This window comes from Gymnoscopelus microlampas, assembly GCF_963454915.1.
Source record: "Gymnoscopelus microlampas genome assembly, chromosome: 21".
Taxonomy (NCBI): Eukaryota; Metazoa; Chordata; class Actinopteri; order Myctophiformes; family Myctophidae; genus Gymnoscopelus; species Gymnoscopelus microlampas.
The window spans coordinates 18,244,777-18,263,142 of NC_139958.1; the positions used below are offsets into that span (position 1 = coordinate 18,244,777).

The following is an 18,366-nucleotide window of genomic DNA, read 5'->3' on the forward strand; positions in this document are numbered from 1 at the left end:
CCTGTCCCAACCTCTTCAGCCAGTTCTGCCAAAGAGGTCACAGATAGTCATGACTCATGACAGCGAATTGTGTTTCCCTGACTCTCGTGTTCTGATAGCTGTGAGCTTAGAACAAACAGTATACTGTGACTGAGTGTCAGGGTAATGGTGTCTGCTCAGCATCAGGGTTATGGAATCTTAACTGTCATGGAAGGGTCCTTCGGAGGTTAAAGATAAATAAATGACTTTGACCACAACCATCTGAGTCTTGTTCATCTATTCCAGCTAATACTGAGGGGAAAGGAAATCTAATCTGAGAGTTTTCTAGAGAAGACAGAGCCACTCCCTGTGTCAAGACTACTTCCTTTCATACAATACATTGACCTGTGGCTGTACAACATCAAGCTGATTCTCTAGAGGCTTATTTGAAATAGTTTATTTTAAAATATTTTTCTTTACTTATATTCATTCACATTTTTGTCTTACTTTGTGTTTTGACACTGTGTGTGTGCACAGTCACAATTAACAATTTGGCATGATGCAGTAGGAAGGAAGTGTAGTGTTTGGATTAGAAATGAATTAATTAGAGGAGGAATTTGTATAATATGGGGTATGCTGCATCTGTTCTGAAAAAGAACGTTGGCCAGGCAGCCAACAGTTATTGCTGTTACATATTAAATAGTAAGGTAAACACAGGTTTTACCAATGCTATGCTAATTAAGGTTCTGTTCCATTAGCAGAGTCTTCCCAGTGAGTCAGCATGCACAATATCAGCACTCCGACTCTGTTGGACCTGAATGCAGCACTACCTTAATTAGCATCATTGGTATTACCTGTTTTTACCCTACTATTTCATGCCATTATAGTTGCTGTGAAAAAGGTCTATTGAAAGTATTGAACTTAAATGCTACTGTACTAGACACACTTAAAGTACACACGTAACAACAATCCCCTCACTTAGAAATAAGCTCTCAATCTCCCGACACCACACATGCTGTATGTAGTATAGTAGTTGAAAGCAAATTACACTTTCTGTATATTTATTAATCTTCACTTCAAGGTCACCTGACACACCATAATACACCTTAACCCATTTGGACCCGAGGCTTATTCTACAAATGCCTTCAAACTTCTCAAGATTTTTCAAAAATGTTCAACAATAGCAGATGTACAAGCTCGCAGAGCGGCACGAAGTGACACGCTGTGAGCTTACAGTATATATCTGCTATTTTTGAATAGCCAACGCTAAAATCGAAAATGACACAGATGCGTTGCCGGTTTTAATGGGTTAAGCATGGTTTATGCTTAAGCAACAAAGTATTTTCAGTTGAGAGAAGTCTTTTTCCACTGAACATGTGTTATTTGAGCGACATGTCGAAACGCCATTCGGTCGCCAAAACATAAATCAGTAGTGTGTTCCTCAAACAAAACAAAAAATCCCCTAAATGAATGCCAGCTCTGCTCCTTCTCACCAGAGCACAGGTCATACTGTATACCGCCCATGTATTTGTGCAATGTGGCATTGCTAATTACGTGTTGCTTTATTGTAAATGGAACCATGAAGTATAAGACCCCATGTACCCCATAGTAGGGGGTCCATTTCTAGTTCAAAATAACATGTTAGCATGCTAGTTGGAATATTGATGGCAACATTGATGGGGATTAATAAATGAAGCCATTGTTGAGTCAGGATCCAAGGCTGAATGGGTCTCACACTATTCAGCTTTAGTGTCTGTGTGTGTGTGTGTGTGTGTGTGTGTGTGTGTGTGTGTGTGTGTGTGTGTGTGTGTGTGTGTGTGTGTGTGTGTGTGTGTGTGTGTGTGTGTGTGTGTGTGTGTGTGTGTGTGTGTGTGTGTGTGTGTGTGTGTGTGTGTGTGTGCAGACTGTTATGTGGGCTAATATGGCATTATATAAAACTATAGCTTCCCTAAGCAAAATATTTGACTTGTGAGTGAATGTCAATATGAGTCAGATTGCTCCAATTGTTAGCTTTCTACAAACAACATACTGTACAGTCTGCCATAAAGTCCGCCATACCCTGGCCACTCTCACACACAAACAAACACACGCGTACATGTGTGTACGTGCATGCATGCACGCACACTGGGGCACGCACACAGTATACAGTACAGCATACGCACACACTCATTCATAAGTGCTTCATCTGAAGTCCATTATTCCCCATTGGTCCAGGCATGGAAAAAAGCAGAGCGTCTAGTCTATGGTCTGGATGTATATATTTATACCGCGTATGGAGCCAGATTCCAGCCGACCCCGCTGACGCACAAAGTTAAAAAGGTCCCATTTCCCGGCCCCACTCAGGAAGTGAAGGAAAGACCTTGGCTCCAACGGGGTTGCGCAACTGGACTTGTGGACACTTTACCATAATAAACATTCCTTTTCAAATGGACCCTGCTCGGGAGAATAGGGCGAACGAGGGAGCAGGGTGGGCGTAAGACACAGTGTTAGAAAGTGAGTGAGAGAGAGAGAAAGAGAAAGTGAGGAAGATGGGGCTTAACTTGTTTGTTGCCTGAAACATCTGGCAAGCATTAAAGCTCTTTATATAAAAAGCTGACTCACCCACTATTGTGACACCGGCGAATAGTTAGGCATTGTCTATCTGTCTTGTTGACTTGCTCTATTTATTGCTTACTAGTTTTCTGTGTCTACTTTTATGTACTTTGGGCAAATGTGTACTGTAGCTTCACAATAAAAGGGATTCTGTTTCTGCTCTTTTGTTGCCTTTGAAAGTAATCCTCTCGATCAATAATTCTAATCTTCTGGATGTTTCTTATATCTTCCAGGTACAAACAGACTCTAAGATTACCTTATATAATGCAGACAGTCAACAACACAAGAGAGATTTTCCCACTGAGGTTGAAGAGCTGGTCAAATGGGCAACACAGGAGTTTGGCGGTGTCTCCTCATTCACCACTCTACGAGACCCAACCAGTATCACCTTTACTGGAAGAGAAGGTACAGTATAGCAGTGGTTCTCAAACTTTTTCATGTCAAGGACCCCCAAATTGACACTTATTAGCCTGCGGACCCCCATTTGAAAAGATATGCCAGATATGACCCCCATAAGAGAAGATTTTTACGGCTCTAGCAGTGATTCTCAACCATTTTAATTTCGAGGACCCCCAGTTTGACATGCATTAGGCTAAGGACCCCCATTTAATGGCATTTCTATCTCTGTGACCCCAATTTATAATGTAAAATCAATGTTAATCTAACTCTGAGAGTGTACAAATGGAACCAAATGGACCCGTTAGGGTCCATTTGGTTCCATTTGTACACTCTCAGAGTTACAGACCCACATAGGGTCCATTTGGTTCCCGGACCCCACTTTGAGAACCAATGCAGTATAGCATACTGTACTGGTGTGTTATGTAGATTTTTTTTTTGTCCCAAGTCGAAGCGGCAATCTATGACTTATAACTGTGAATAAAACAACATTTTAACCAATCCGTATGGTAGAGTATGTTAATGCAATATAACTAACACAACTGTGGTGGTTGTAGTTGGTCTTCCTAACGAAAGTTACGGATTGCAGCTTAACTACTTGAGCCCTAGACATTTTCAAAAAATAGTTGATCTACAAGCTCACAGTGTGTCATACCGCGAGCGTGTAGATTGATATTTTTTGAAAATGTGTGTATATTTGAGAAACTTTTAGTTTATTGTCATGCCTAAAATAGGGACACCAGGGTGAAAGTGCTTAAATGCACTGTACAGCATACTAACCACTTAGTTCACATAATATACTATATAGATAAATTGCATGTTTTTTTTGTAAATAGAAAAAAATACTAAATTATGAAAATGTATTTTGGTTTTGCAGGAACAAAACTGGGCTCTAGGGACTGCACACTTGAACATGAAGATCCAACTCTGAAGCACTTTATGGAAACTTCATCAGTACCATTAAAATCTTGCTCCACCCAATCTAAGGACCCTGGTGATGAAACAGAGCTCCACATAATCAATATCCCAGAGAATGCCAGCATTCGGTAAAATATATGACGTTTATTACACTAGTACTATAAGTTAGGGTATGTCAATATGGCTTAGCTCTAGTAGCTGCCACAATGCACTGTTCCATAATGAGATAGATATCAGACAATCAAGAGTATTTATAAAACCAATTGGGCAATAAAGTGCTCACTAGTAAAACCACCATGCCACAAAGACCATAAGTCAGACAACCAATATTACTTATAATTTGGTTGCTGGAGAAAGAAAATGGCAAGACATTTTGAGACGTCCTATGTACAGTATGTAGCAAGTTTTTACATTATGCTTTACTTGTACATTTACCTCTACGGTATATGAATCCAGTTGTCTTTTTCATATAAAATATAATTTTTACAAACTCTAATCTGACTAAATATTGCGATGAGATCCTGTTGTGAGCTTGAAGATCATCTATTTTAGGTGTGCGACGCCACGCACAATGAAGTATATCAAGTCCATATGAAGTGTAGCCTTCTGCCTGTAGTGGCACAAAGTCTTTCGCCGCTTCTTGTTTGCATTCTCGTAATGATTTGGTGGTCCTTGTTGCAGCAACGTATCAGTTCATGTGGATACTGAGAAGACCATCAGTGTGTTCCTGAGAGGGCCACAGGGCACTACCTGGAGCTTCCTTAACGCACGACACACTAAGTTTGGTGTAAGTAGCGTTGATTTTGACAGCAAATTTTGATTCCGTTTTAGTCATTTTAGTCATCTGAAATGTTTTACTGTTGGTCTAGTTTAAAATATCATAAGATTATAGTGAACTAAATCTGCAGTTGGTTTAGTTGACTAAAATATATTTTTGCGGGCCTTGATGGCGTCGCAATGGCTGATTTTACACTTGGTTGCATGCTGAAAATAGACGATCTTCAAGCTCCGAGGCGTTGTGAGCTTTTAGATCTGCTATTTTCAGAGCGCCACACTCGAGCGCAACCAAGCATAAAATGACTCGTCTTTTAGTTCTACTGGATCTCTTCTCCACTAGTCCCTCCCTAACATTTTATTATAGTTTTTATTTGTTGATGAAATTGCATGTCAATATATTTAGTCTTAGTTTTAGTCATCGTAGCTTAGTTATTCAGTTTTCGTCAGTGAAAAAAGGTAGTTGGTGAACATTTGTTTTCATAGTTTTAGTCGACAAAATCAACACTGGGTGTAAGCATCAGTGCACACACTCAAGTATTTATTTCACAGATAGTACCGTATATACACATCATACAGATTCTATAATTATAGATGCTATACTGTATATACAGGGAAATACAATACAGTATATATTTTCATACACCCCCCGGTTTTGCAGACTCTGAGTCGTCAGACTTTACCATTTATTATTCTCCTTCTGTGTAAGCAGTAGCACTAGTACTGTTACATAACTCCCTTTACAACTAAATGGGAAAAAAAGAAAGAGAAAAACAAGATCTGTCTTTGACAGCCAGCCTATCCCATGTCATTGAAACTCCACCACATATCTGTTTTTCTGTCAATCAACACCATACCGTTTTTTTTTCTCCCCCTTCCACTGAACTGTCTTCACTTTTTCTCCCTTCCCAACAGTCTAATAATGAAATCCTTCTGCCGAGCATCCCGCATGTTCTCCTGCCATCAGTTACGTTGACCAGTGACAGCTTTGCAGATGTGCAGAAGAAGGCACTGGATCATTTTAAAGCCAAAACTTTCACGAGCTACACTGAAATCAAACTGATCGAGGGTTCCATGGTCTCGCTGGTGTTAAGGAGGAAAGATCACCCAACAGGAGGTAAAATAAATAAAGAGTATGGTGGACCTTTATTAATCCCGCGAGGGAGCAGCTGATGGCTGCTCAGATGGTCATAATGAGCACTCGGGACGGAGCAGTTAGGGGTAAAGTGTCTTGCTCAGTCAGGGACACTTCAACACATATACTGGATGGACCGTAGGGCAAGCCGGTGACCTTCTGATTATCAGATGGCCTCTCTACCCACTAAGCTACTGCTGCTCCAATTAAAAGCTGTGCTTACACACAAGATTTTCTAAAGTCATAAACAGTGGCGCAAAACTACAGCATTGCATGGAAAGAAATTGAATCATGTGGATCTTGGGATCCACATGGAATCCATGAGGCTCCAATGTGGATCTCGGACTTCATGTGGCCATCCTGTGATGAAAGTCATCTACACATCTATGACTCCAAATTTGGTTGATTAAGGCTTCAGCCAGATCAGAGGCAGAGCTCTAATTGACTCCCATTATAAAATGTAAGATAAATATCTCAACACGTATACTATTGTGTGAAAAAATAAATACAGTGGAGGCACTTCTATGGCAGTCAGTGTGCCGCTGATTGGTCCAGCGGTTTTAAAGATTAGCTCCGGACACACACACACACACACACACACACACACACACACACACACACAGACACACAGACACACAGACACACAGACACACAGACACACAGACAGACAGACAGACAGACCCTCTTCTAGACAGCTAGAGTCCTGCACAGCCATGCCGTAAAAAGATGGACCTTGTACCAATCATGCCACATACAGTACATTTATGATATGGTGTATTTTTTTTTAAATATGGTTTCTTGTCGCTAATTATACCCTCTTCTCAAAACCAGGCACCCAGGCACCAGACACCACCATTACAACTATCCCCCCTCACCAGATGCCCTTGCTGATGCAGCTGTACACCTCCCCTGACTATCGTTCACCTCTGGACCCTAACACCAAGGTGCAGAGCGACAAGAGGATCTACGCAGAGGTGGGATTCTTCAGTTATTAATACCGTCTTTTAAAGGACTACACATTAGAGAGGTCATTAGTGCTTGCATGGAATAAGGATGTTAAGCAAGCAACTTACATTAAATCATAGTGGGGGAGGGATGCATGTCTTTATCACGCTAGTGTGAAGCATAACAGTTAAAGCACAAGGGCACTTCGGTAGAGGTTTATGTTGTGTACTGTAGTTACCTTGCCATAGTGCAACCCCGATCCGGATCTTCCTCCTAAATCAAATAGTATAAACAGGTAGTTTACTTTTTTTTTTTGGATAAAAACACTGTGCCAGGTTTTGAAATTTTAAACATTGGCAGAATCCACTTTGTTTGTGTGCTAAAAGAGTTTTTCTTTTCATCACTGGAGCATCAATTGAAGATCTTTCACCAATATTTAGAGTTGCATCATGGCAATGCAACTACACAACCCAAACCTCTACCGAAGTGTCATTTTGCTATAAGACTGAAGGCTTTATACGTAGATCACCTAATGTTTTACTATTACAAAAACAGCATACATTTGCCCAGGATATGACCAATAAGGAAAGAAAAGAAAAGGCTTGCAAAGCCTGTGTTTAGTTGTGCCATCTATGGAACACAGAAGTCCTCCTCCCACACCTACTCTGTATGCAAGATTATTTAAATTATTGCTATTTCCATTCCGATGGGATCATGTTTATTTTATGTTGACTGTGTGTGTGTTCTGCAGATCTCTGGGCAGACCATTGGGGAGATCGTCCTGACCATCAAGGTGATCAGGTGTTTCGTACGCTCCAAAGACTCGTGTCCGGTGGAGAAGGAGATGCCATTCATGCCTGAGGCGTGCTCCTCTAAAGTGTGTCCCAACAGCACACGTGTCAGCTTCTCTCTGGAGCAACTTCAGGAGCTGGCCTCCACCACCTGGGACCTGGAATGCTCTGTTGAATTCTGCTACAGTGAGGTAAGAGGGGTTAAAGTGAACCGTATGCACGGCAAGCATGGCCAGAACTGCATTCAGCATTACGATTATGATTGCATGAATGAACGAATATGCAATCATACATACATGCTCTTCTCCAGCATCATAACAAGACAATGCCAAGAAGATGGATAGATAGATACATAGACAGACAGACAGACAGACAGACAGACCTTCATTGATCCCTGTGTGGAAATTCTGGTGTCAAAGCAGCACCACAGTAGGCATGAAACACATGACAGAGAGATACAACTCGTATTCAAAACAAAAGATTGTCAAAACAAGAAGACTTAAAATAGAAGACTTTCTATTTGAATTATCTTCTGGGTTCCCATTGATAGTGTGCCTTTTCACAGCCACAGTATTAACTGTTAGTGATGATAGAGATTCTGAACTTTAACAGTCAACCCGAAAACATCACAGATTATTTTCTAATGCCTCATTTTGCTCAATCACAACAACAGCTGTTATATTGATATTGCTGGGCCTGCTGTTAACTTCATCTGACATGTACAGTATTCGCGTCTTTGTTTTTCACAAAACTAGATTCAAGATTTGTATTTTTTGTCTCGGATACAAGTACACAAGAGCACTTGTGTGCAATCTTACATAAAGTGTCAAGTGCCTGTGGGATGTGTTAAATAATATGGTGGGTGTGTTGGGGGTGGTATGTGTGACTGTGTGTGTGCGTGCTGTAGCTGCCTCTTTGAGTGTGTGTGCTTAGACAGACAGTCAACGGGCATTTAGTGTCAGTGGTTCATAAAAGTGGTTGTCTTGGAGCGCTACTGCTCTTGGTCTTCAAGTTGCAGAACCACGCGCCAGATGGTAGCAGCAGCAACAATACGAACGTTAAGCTTTGATCTAAAGTAAGCAGCATCCAGAGTGAACTCACACTGGTATATAATATTTCTCTGATATTTCAAAGCTTGTGACATTCAGGCCTTTCAAGTGTAGTTGATGAGCTGCCACGTGGACTTAATGACGTGTTCTTTTTGACCTTCTCATCAGCAATGTGGAGTCGGGGGAAGAGTGAAGAGGAACCTGGAGGTTACCCAGCCGAGTACGTCGCCACCAAGTGAGTTCAGTTTTAACTCCAAGATATCCTTCAAGCGTTTGTGTGGATAATTTACTGTATTCAGTCTGACCTTCAAAATCCAGTTGTTGCCGTTTTTCAATTAACTTTGTCGTCGGACATGTGCAGATGTTACTCTTGTGCACCAGCAGACTAGATTTATATCTATGTTACTGTGAGTAATTTCATTATGAGGCTAATTACAGACCAGCTCATTTGTATGTGAGTTATGTTCTGATGTCCCTGTAATTGTGTTTCTTTTCAAACAAGGGACATTATTTAGATTCAGTCCTTTTTACACACGACATTGTGTACACAAAGCATTAAACATAGTTATTTGTTTTGTCTTTTGCCATGCTTTAGGCATAATTCACAAACCCAGTTGCGTAATCTTTCTTGTTTTCATGGCTACCGTTGCTTTCCATCCGCACTGACGCTGACACAGGTTGTCGTCATGGAGATGAGGTCAGGATATGTTGTGGAGTGTGTGTGGGGGGGGTGTGTGGGTGGGGCCTCCTCCTTTAGGAAGGTCTGCAGTCTGACCTTGTGGCCACAATCAGGGACTAATGACCCCCCGGGGAGGGAGGGGGGGATCCATTGTGTGCGTGTAAGTAAGGGGTCTAGCTGGACAGCCGTCCAAACGCGGGCTTTGGGCCTGGTGCCTTGAGCATGTTTAACACAAAGAGGGGAAGGTGTCATTCTTCAAAGGGAGGACAATCTCCGGGCAGATGAGACAGGAACAAATCTCACATTCCTCAGTGACTGCATGTCGCCCATGGGGAGAACCCATTATTTTTTCTTTTTTTAAAATGTATTCTTAGCAAAAAATAAAACACTGATAAACCGTAGTATCATGTTTTGGCTTGGCAAACGTTGCTGCCGGCTCGGTGAAATCGTTATTTTTTCCTTCGACTTCCTATTTCCTTTATTTCTCGTGGGAGTACAAAAAAGATACAGGTTGGAGCATCAGTGTTGTAATGGTGGCGGCCGGGAAGCTGCCTTGTCTGCTCGTTCAGCCTTTCCTGTGTCCTGTTTTTCTCTCCTTTTTAGTGTTTGTGTGTGCATTTTTTTGAGTCATGTAAGATATTCAAGTTTCTGGAGAGACTGTGGAGAAACGGGACTGGTGGCAAGGGATCATGCTTCCTCCCATTAAACAGAAGCAGCTCCTCATTGACCTAAAAGTTTCTTTCATCCTTTGCCTGCCAAGTAATTGCTCACAGAATTAATCAACACACCCAACTCTCTCAGATCTACTTGCTGGCTGTTTATGTGAGTCAGTTGCACTCATTGGCTAGAGCTTGTCAGTGTGCGTGATATAGCTGCCCTCGTACAACTTGATTGGCCAGGATCCTGGGGGTCCGGGATCCTGTTCAGCCATCCTTCCTGTTTGGTAGGCGTCCCTGCAGGGGTCTAGCAGGAGTCATAGAACAGGCCCACTCTTGATCCCCTCCTGTCCACCTGCACTGGGGGCTTCTTCTTCCTGCCACTGTTTATTCAGCTCTGCTGTCAAAAGCTGCACATAGTTTAGCTAACACGTGACTGACGGTGCAAAACAAAATGAAGAGAACAAAGCGAATACCAGAGGAACAAGCCTATTTGAACGGCGTCTACTTTTTTTTTATAGAAACACAATAAGATGTGTTTGATTGTTAGCTGGAAAAATCGGAACATTTTCAGAGAGCAACACTGTTTTTGTTTGTTCAAATATAAGGAAACAAAGACAATACTCAGCAAACTATCTGATCAAGTATGAAATTATAGTTACCTATGTAATAGGTATTTTTTTGTAACAGTATAAAAATATGCAAACAATACAAACTAAACATACATACATTCCCAACCTATGGCGAGCGACAAAGTATAAATTGTGCTTTAACAATGACTTAGAGACACAGTTTCATAAAACTTTGGTACTCTGGGGTCCTGTTAGCCAGAATGACCGCCAGATGTCACACTTGCTCAGCACTCAGGGGGCCACTTTATTCTGGCAGATCAAACGGGTCAAGGTTCCAGCTGGACTGGCATCCGTGTGCTTGTTAGCCTTAAATAGAATGTCAATATTTCAGAGCCACCTCCTGATAACGTTATAATGAAAATGACACTATTGCGGAATTGTATTAACTGTATTCGGCTTTAAAGTGCCAGTGTCCATACAATTCAGTTAAATGGTGCATGTCCCGAAAGGATTATTATCTCTCTGCTGATGGGAAAAGTTTTTAACCTGGCTTGAACCCAACTTAATGACTACAGATTTGGAGATGCGAATCTCGTTGGATGGTGGCAGGAGTTACTGCCAAACATACAGCAAATAGACTTAAATACAATTTCTCTTTTTGTCGTCTCTTTTCTATACTCCAGGAAAAGAGGGTTGAAGCCTATTTTAAAATGTTAGACATTATGCATAGGTAGAGGGTCCAGAGTGAGATGGGGTAAAGGGAATGCTTCATTTATACTCGGTTGTATGACGGCGCTCGACAAAAATAGAAGATCTATTCTAGCATATCTAGATTGGCTATTTTCAGAGAGCGACACCACCGTGTGAAGTATAAATCAGGCTTAAGACGGATGGTTTGCTTCCTCTGCCATTCTTATTCTCACCATGCAAGACAGTCTCAGTTCTTGTTTTCAGACAGGCTTGAATGTTTGCTCACTTATCAGCAGCAATACTGATGTCAGCACTGCTGCCGAACAGTGATTGAGACTCTGCTGGTAGCCGTTTAGTTGTTTTGCTCGCTATTTTGTTTGTATACTGTAATTGCAGTAATGATGGCTAGTGAAGAGTCCAATTTGCATTAGACCAAATCAGAAATTCTATACACTGATTACTTTCACAGCCCTCAACTGGGCTGTGATATAACAACCGCAATAATATTTTGTATCAATTATTCAGAGGTTTGAATGTGTAAAAACGGCAATGTTTAATGCAGCTTGAGATTCTCAGACATGGCCCTCCTGGCCATTCTCAACTAAATTAGATGAAAGATTGACCATGCTTTTTTCAGTCAAGACCCCTAAAAAGCTCTGGAATGACCTCCCAGAGGCGATCAGAGTAGCGACCTCAGTGGTGTCTTTTAAATCTCTCTGAAAAACTAACTATAGAATAGATCTTTTGAATCTGTATTTTGCTGGAATGTTTTATCTTTTATTTCATAAATTCATATTATAAATTGCTTGTTGCTTTTCATTCCTCTTCTGTATGTAAATAACTTTGTAATCTTTTTGTAATAATTTTGTTTTGCATTCATTGTAAAACACTGTAATTTCTGTTTAGAAAAATCTAAATAAAGTTCACTATTATCTTTAGTAGTAGTATTATTAGTAGTAATTACCTCATAATATTACCTTTGCAGAGGCTTGTATACATGACTTTGGTATGTTTTCCAGCACCACCATGTTTTGACTTTGGCCTGGCAGCTGTGTTGGGGATTGCATTTGGTGGGTTTCTAATTGGAGTGCTGCTTATTGGAGCCCTGTGGTTTATCAAGATCAAAACAGGTAAAGGTCCTATTCAAGGTTACACGTTCTGACTTACATAGATCCTAGTGTTAATTGGGATAATTTCGCTCATAATATTTGCTGTTACGGGTTTCAGGATATCCATCTGGACTGGATGTGAGTTCAACTGCAGCGAATCTTGCCGGTGAGTAATTAATCCAACTTGCCTTCTAACAAGATATGCTTTTCACATCACGTATTGACTTATCGGTTAACTTGTTTTCCTTTCTTCCAGGATGTCCCTGTTCTCTGACAAAACGACAACCTGTATCGACCAACCCGTCCCCCTCGGAGAACAGCAGCGCCAATGCTAGCATCGGCAGCACCCAGAGCACGCCGACCAGCAGCATGGCATGAGATTACTGCCATCATAACCTGCACCCTTCAAGTACCACCATCTTCCTTTATGTCACTTATATGGGTTTTGTGCTGTAGTTTTTACTCAAGCACATAAACACCGGCAGCCCCTATTTTGGGCATGTTGTTCTAGGCAACAAAAAAAAAAAGCCTAGGCATATGCTTAATTTATACAACATCATACGACTATGTCGCACGGCGAAAATAGCGGATCTACTAGCTCACGACACGTATTTTGAGCTTGTAGATCTGCTATTTCCGTTTGTACGACGGGGTTAGGTTTTAAGTGGCTTAAGAAGCGTTCCCGCCCTACGCCTGCATCCTTCACTCTCATAAACGAGCACAATTCTCATCTGTGACCCGCGGAGCCTCCAATCAATGCGGCCGGGGAGCTGGGGGAGGGTGGGGGTGGGTCGGCGGGGTGAGCAGAGATGGTTTGAAGGATGGCAGGAGTCTGGTTTATGGCTCCTGACACTAACCTCTCTAGCCTCGCTGTAAAGCCCCGGCTCCCAGACAGGAAGTTAAAGAGGGCAATAGAAAAAAAGAAAAGAAACCCCATTGGCTCCCAGCAACAGGAAAAACAAAGCATATCCCCTAAGAACTAACAGGAAATTCACGGCATTCTTTTCAATGGATTGTGCCGACGTGACGGAGGCACAATAAGAGTCAGTCAGGGGAAAAGCCGGTCAAAAGATTGACTTTTGAAAACATTAGAAGAGAAACGGGATTCGCATTCACGTTGACGATAAGGAACTTGTCCAGAAGGTTTCAATATAATCATCGACATCTTGGGGACAAAATAAAGATTAACTTTTCGGATTTCTCACAAATGAAGAAAATGTGCACTTCCCATTCCAAGGGGTATTCGTCTTAGAATTTTAGCACAAAGGGTCCATGGCTACCTCTTATCGATTAGAAGTCTGGAGTTGAATTCAAATTTAACACTAGACTTCTCCAGTGAAATAACTTTTCTATGCTTCTTTTAATGCTTTTTTAAAAACTCTGTTTCACTGGAGTTGCATCACATATTGTTGCTCCAGGTCAATTTTTAACTCCTAGGCAAAATGTAGAACTCCATTTTTCATGCAATCCAAGGTCTATATAAGGAACAATCTTGTTTTATTTTTTTATTCAGAGTTAAAGAGGCAGACATGTTTTACATTCCAAATTACTCAACAAATTAAAATAAGGCTTACTTAAAATATTCTATAACTAGGATTAGTGACGAAAACCTTTCTTTTTGAATGTGATCTCAGGAACGATAACCACTCATTATTGTAAGCTAAAATAAAGACAATAATCCTTACTACCACTGTACCACATTAGGACTACAGATGAACTGATAATACAATGTACTATGGCTATACATACCCATAACCCCATGAGACATTCTGTTAAGATATTCACATTGCATGCATGAATAATTATCTGGAACTATTCTGTTACTTAGGAGACATGAGTTTGTGTTATAATAAGCCCATTTACTGTACTTGCTACTGTACATGTGAGAAAGGATAGCAGCTATCGTCTAAAGCTGTGATTCTCAACCTTTTTAATTTCAAGGACCCCCACTTTAATATACACCAGGCCATATGATTTTTATTTACATTTTGGTTACATTTGTACACTTTATGTGTTACAAAACTGTAAAGGGTCCATTTGGTTTCTAACTATCAATCATTTAGCTGGGGAGCCCTGGAACCCCCACAAGGACCCCACGTTGAGAACAGCTAAAGGACAGATGACAGATTTCTGTGATATTACCACAGTTGATTGATGCGGTGTGTGTGTGTGTGTGTGTGTGTGTGTGTGTGTGTGTGTGTGTGTGTGTGTGTGTGTGTGTGTGTGTGTGTGTGTGTGTGTGTGTGTGTGTGTGTGTGTGTGTGTGTGTGTGTGTGTGTGTGTGAACCCACTCTCTGTGTAAATGTACAAATGTAAATGCATTTCATAATTGTATTACCTCTCTTTTACCTGTTTGAAAATACTCGTAATATGTAGTAAACAATGTGGCATATGAAAAAAAAGTAAAAAAGATTACTCACCAAATCACCATGTAGTGATAAATTAGAATTGTAATTGTAATTTGGATGTTCTCTATACCGTATTTTTTTGATACGTTCAGTTGCTTAGACCTTAGTTATCGCCTTGTACTTGGTTAATGGAAACATCTAATTCTGGAAAATAATTTATTATTTGTGAAACTTTATTCCAAAAAGGATAAACACGTGAGCCTTAATAAAACCGATGCTGCATTCAAAAACTCAACTTCATTGTCTGTATTTTAACTAAAGTTCAAATAAAATCAATGAAGTGGAGATGTGTGCGTGTGTGTGTGTGTGTGTGTGTGTGTGTGTGTGTGTGTGTGTGTGTGTGTGTGTGTGTGTGTGTGTGTGTGTGTGTGTGTGTGAGAGCGTGCGTGCGCATGCATGCATGTGTGTACTGTATATGTGTGTGTGCGCGTGCACCCATGCATACCTGCATATTTTGCTAGAAACATGAGTAGAGATTAAACAGGATAAATTGCCTCTTGAGTATTTGTGCAATATATATGTAATGTAATGTTATGTCTATGGAGTTTATTTTTTTCTTTGATATCCGTATACCACTACTACTATATCCATATCTGTATTATTATTATTACTATTTTATATTTTCCAATGAACTGGGGGGGGGGGGAAAACCCTTTTATGGCACTTAAATGCACAAAGATGTTTTTATTTTATTTACAGTTCTTAATTCTATTGACATTTGTAATGGCTTCTATTTTTATTTTTTATTTTATGTTTGTTAAATGGATGCTGTCATAGACCGTATACATCCATTACAATGTGTAAACCAAAATGCAAACACAGTGTGATAGTATATACCGTTATTGCTGATTTTATTTACTTTTACCATTTTGTCTTTAGCCCTCGCCGTACACAGTAAAGTTCTGATTGTTAATGTATCCAATTGCACACTCAGAGAGTGTGCAAATGTAACCAAATGGACCCTTATGGCAGTGGTTCTTCTCAAACTTACTGAAAATAGTTTGTGCCAGGGCTACAATATTTGTGTTGTTAAAAATTTCAATTAGCCAATGTGTATAGTTTTAAACTAGTTATACTGATTTTGATGCTATTGATTAGCTGACTTGCTGGGGGGCCCACTTTGTGAACCACTATTCCTCATGGGTCCATTTGGTTACATTTGTACACTCTCTGAGTTAAATTGATACAGATGATTTTACTGTGCGTGATTCCCCTGCTGTCCAATAACAAACTGTCTCGGCAGACATCCTGACATTGTGTTATGCTCTGTGTATTATCCCTGGCGGGGGTGATGGAACTCATGCATTCTAATTGGCCGAATCTTTCAACATAGATTTTGCACCGGGCCGGCATTGATTGGCACAAACATTACCCTCGTTTTTATGTGAAACTCCCGCCTAATATATCAGTGCAACCCAAACAAGGGAATATGAGGACCCCTCTGCTGAGGAATTATTGGTTGATGTTTGTCTGCATTGGGAGGAATACTGGCAGTATCACACTAAGCACAAATGGTGCTAAATAGCACTAAACATGGTTCTTTGGCTCGTAATTATAGGGGAATCTCTTTTGGCACTATATAACTCCTAAAAGGTGCTATAGTAGCCTACCTTTATAAAATGTTGACAAATATACAGTAGTAGATTTAACCACTTAAACCACAGCATCCGTATGGTGGGGAAAGCTTTCGCTGAAATTAGCAGATTGACAAGCCCACAACACAAAAATACACTAGGATAGAGCCCTGAGGGACTCTGCTCAACCATACGGGGTTTAAGTGGTTAAGATGGGTGCTATAGCAGTGTTTCCCAACCTGGGGTCCGGGCCCAATCCGCGTCCTGTCCCGCCACATCCGTCAATCAACATCAATCAACGTCAATCAATATGCAAATGGTCCAACTCACCAAAAACAAACTCCGGAAGCGCATAATTCATGACAAAAGTCTGTATGTTGTATCTATAGAGGTGGTGTTGCATGTAATGACAATGGTTTGCATGCGTGATTTGTCCCTATTTCAGAAAAAGATTGGAGACCACAGCACCAAAAGAAGGTATATATACGCACCATTTAATGGTGCTATATAGAACCATTAGAGATGCCTAAACTAAGCTGAAGAACCAGTAGGCCTACAGAGCCTCTAAAGAACCATAGGCTATATGGGCTTAACATGTTCTGAGTGCAGCAGCCAAATTACAGCTGAAGAATACACAATTTTGTGTGTGTGTGTGTATTCTGGACAGACTCAGACTCTTAAATATCAGATGCACCATGTATAGATCCAGCCTGACTGACTGCCTTGGCCCCTGTTGACAAGGCATTGACAGAAAACTGTGAAAACAAGACGTGCTGTCAGTTAATCCTCCTGTTAACCCTGTAGATCCCTGCCTACAACCTCTTGACAAGAGCTTTTCCCTCAGAGATAGACTGGAAACCACCATGAACACCACCTGCACACGGCACATGGAATGTATACGTGTGCATTGTGTAGATTTACTGGGAGGAGGAAGGAAGTTGTCAGACTTGTGTTAGTCCATGAATGTCCATGTGATTTATACTTGGCCGTAAGGCGGTGTTGTGCGCCGAACATAGACGATCAGCACAGCACAAGCTTACCACACGACACATCACAGAGAACACACTCTTCAACCAATTTAGTTTTTTAATTATTACGTAGCAATCGTTTCATCAAAAGCTCGTGTGTGTGTGTGTGTGTGTGTGTGTGTGTGTGTGTGTGTGTGTGTACGCGTGCATGCACCCGTGTGTGTGTTTTAGGATTTGCATATCTTGACTAATATTTATGTTATCCTTCAAAAATAGAACAAGACATTCAGTTCCTTTGCGGAAACAAACATTCAAACAAAAACCATTCGCAGGAGTGGCGACTGGCGACCATGACACTTGTATTTCAGCTCTCTTTATTCTTGGAAGGAACAAATCATTTTGAATAGAGGCTTTCATAGCCTCATCGTAATTATCGGAGGTGTACTGCTGTGGAGAAAAAAAAGAGCCTTACATAACATAGCTTGTTTGTGTCTGTATAAAGCATTTACACAGAATGTCAACACTCAGGCTAGATAAGACTGTTCTAAATCTGTGGTCTTTCATGATTTTATACAGAGTGGTAAATGAAGTGCTATTGTGTAGCTGGCGGGTTCTCACGCCTGAATTGAGAGCCTTTTTTAATGTCTATCTATTTCTTTGCTTCTTTGGAGAAATATGTCTTTTGTGAAATTATCTTAATAAAACTGAATTTAAAAAAACATATTCTTACAGACATGGACATTGTTGATGAATCATTCTTTTGCGAGCAATAAGATAATAGCTTTCTGATAAAAAGCAAAACCTAGAAAACAATATTGCTACAGAAGGCAAAGTGTATCTGGTAGCATATCTCCCAAGAGTAGAAACCAATTAAAATACAGTATAGTACACTGCACACATTCAGAAGAGGCCATCGCAGGATGAAAAGCCAGAAGCATTTACTATATATATAACTGAAAGGCACTGTTCTCGTAGAATGGTGTAGATGTTGGTGGTCAAACTATCAGCTTGGGAGTACTCATAATAACTACTGTTGTCATGTCAATAGGTGGCAAATTTGACTTTTCTGCCCCTGTGTGGTGATGCATCCACATTACACATGATTCATTATCTGACCTGCAGTCATGCAGTCATGCAATACAATACAATACC

The 18,366-nt window shown here is 40.7% G+C and overlaps 1 protein-coding gene across 2 annotated transcripts in view; it reads left to right on the plus strand.

Annotated features, from left to right (window-relative positions):
* eng (endoglin) overlaps nt 1-17,845 on the plus strand; it is a 57,106-nt gene extending 39,261 nt beyond the window's left edge. Inside the window, exons 5-14 of one of the 2 annotated variants that reach the window (XM_084047810.1) lie at nt 2,794-2,955; nt 3,824-3,992; nt 4,546-4,651; nt 5,554-5,755; nt 6,605-6,747; nt 7,470-7,700; nt 8,727-8,793; nt 12,175-12,285; nt 12,383-12,430; nt 12,521-17,845. In XM_084047810.1, the coding sequence (XP_083903936.1) occupies nt 2,794-2,955; nt 3,824-3,992; nt 4,546-4,651; nt 5,554-5,755; nt 6,605-6,747; nt 7,470-7,700; nt 8,727-8,793; nt 12,175-12,285; nt 12,383-12,430; nt 12,521-12,642 (1,361 nt within the window). In that variant the 3' untranslated portion in view covers nt 12,643-17,845. Of the gene's footprint in view, nt 1-2,783; nt 2,956-3,823; nt 3,993-4,545; nt 4,652-5,553; nt 5,756-6,604; nt 6,748-7,469; nt 7,701-8,726; nt 8,794-12,174; nt 12,286-12,382; nt 12,431-12,520 lie in introns of both variants that reach the window. The other variant, XM_084047809.1, reaches the window with a different exon arrangement.
* The last annotated feature ends 521 nt before the right edge of the window (nt 17,846-18,366 follow it).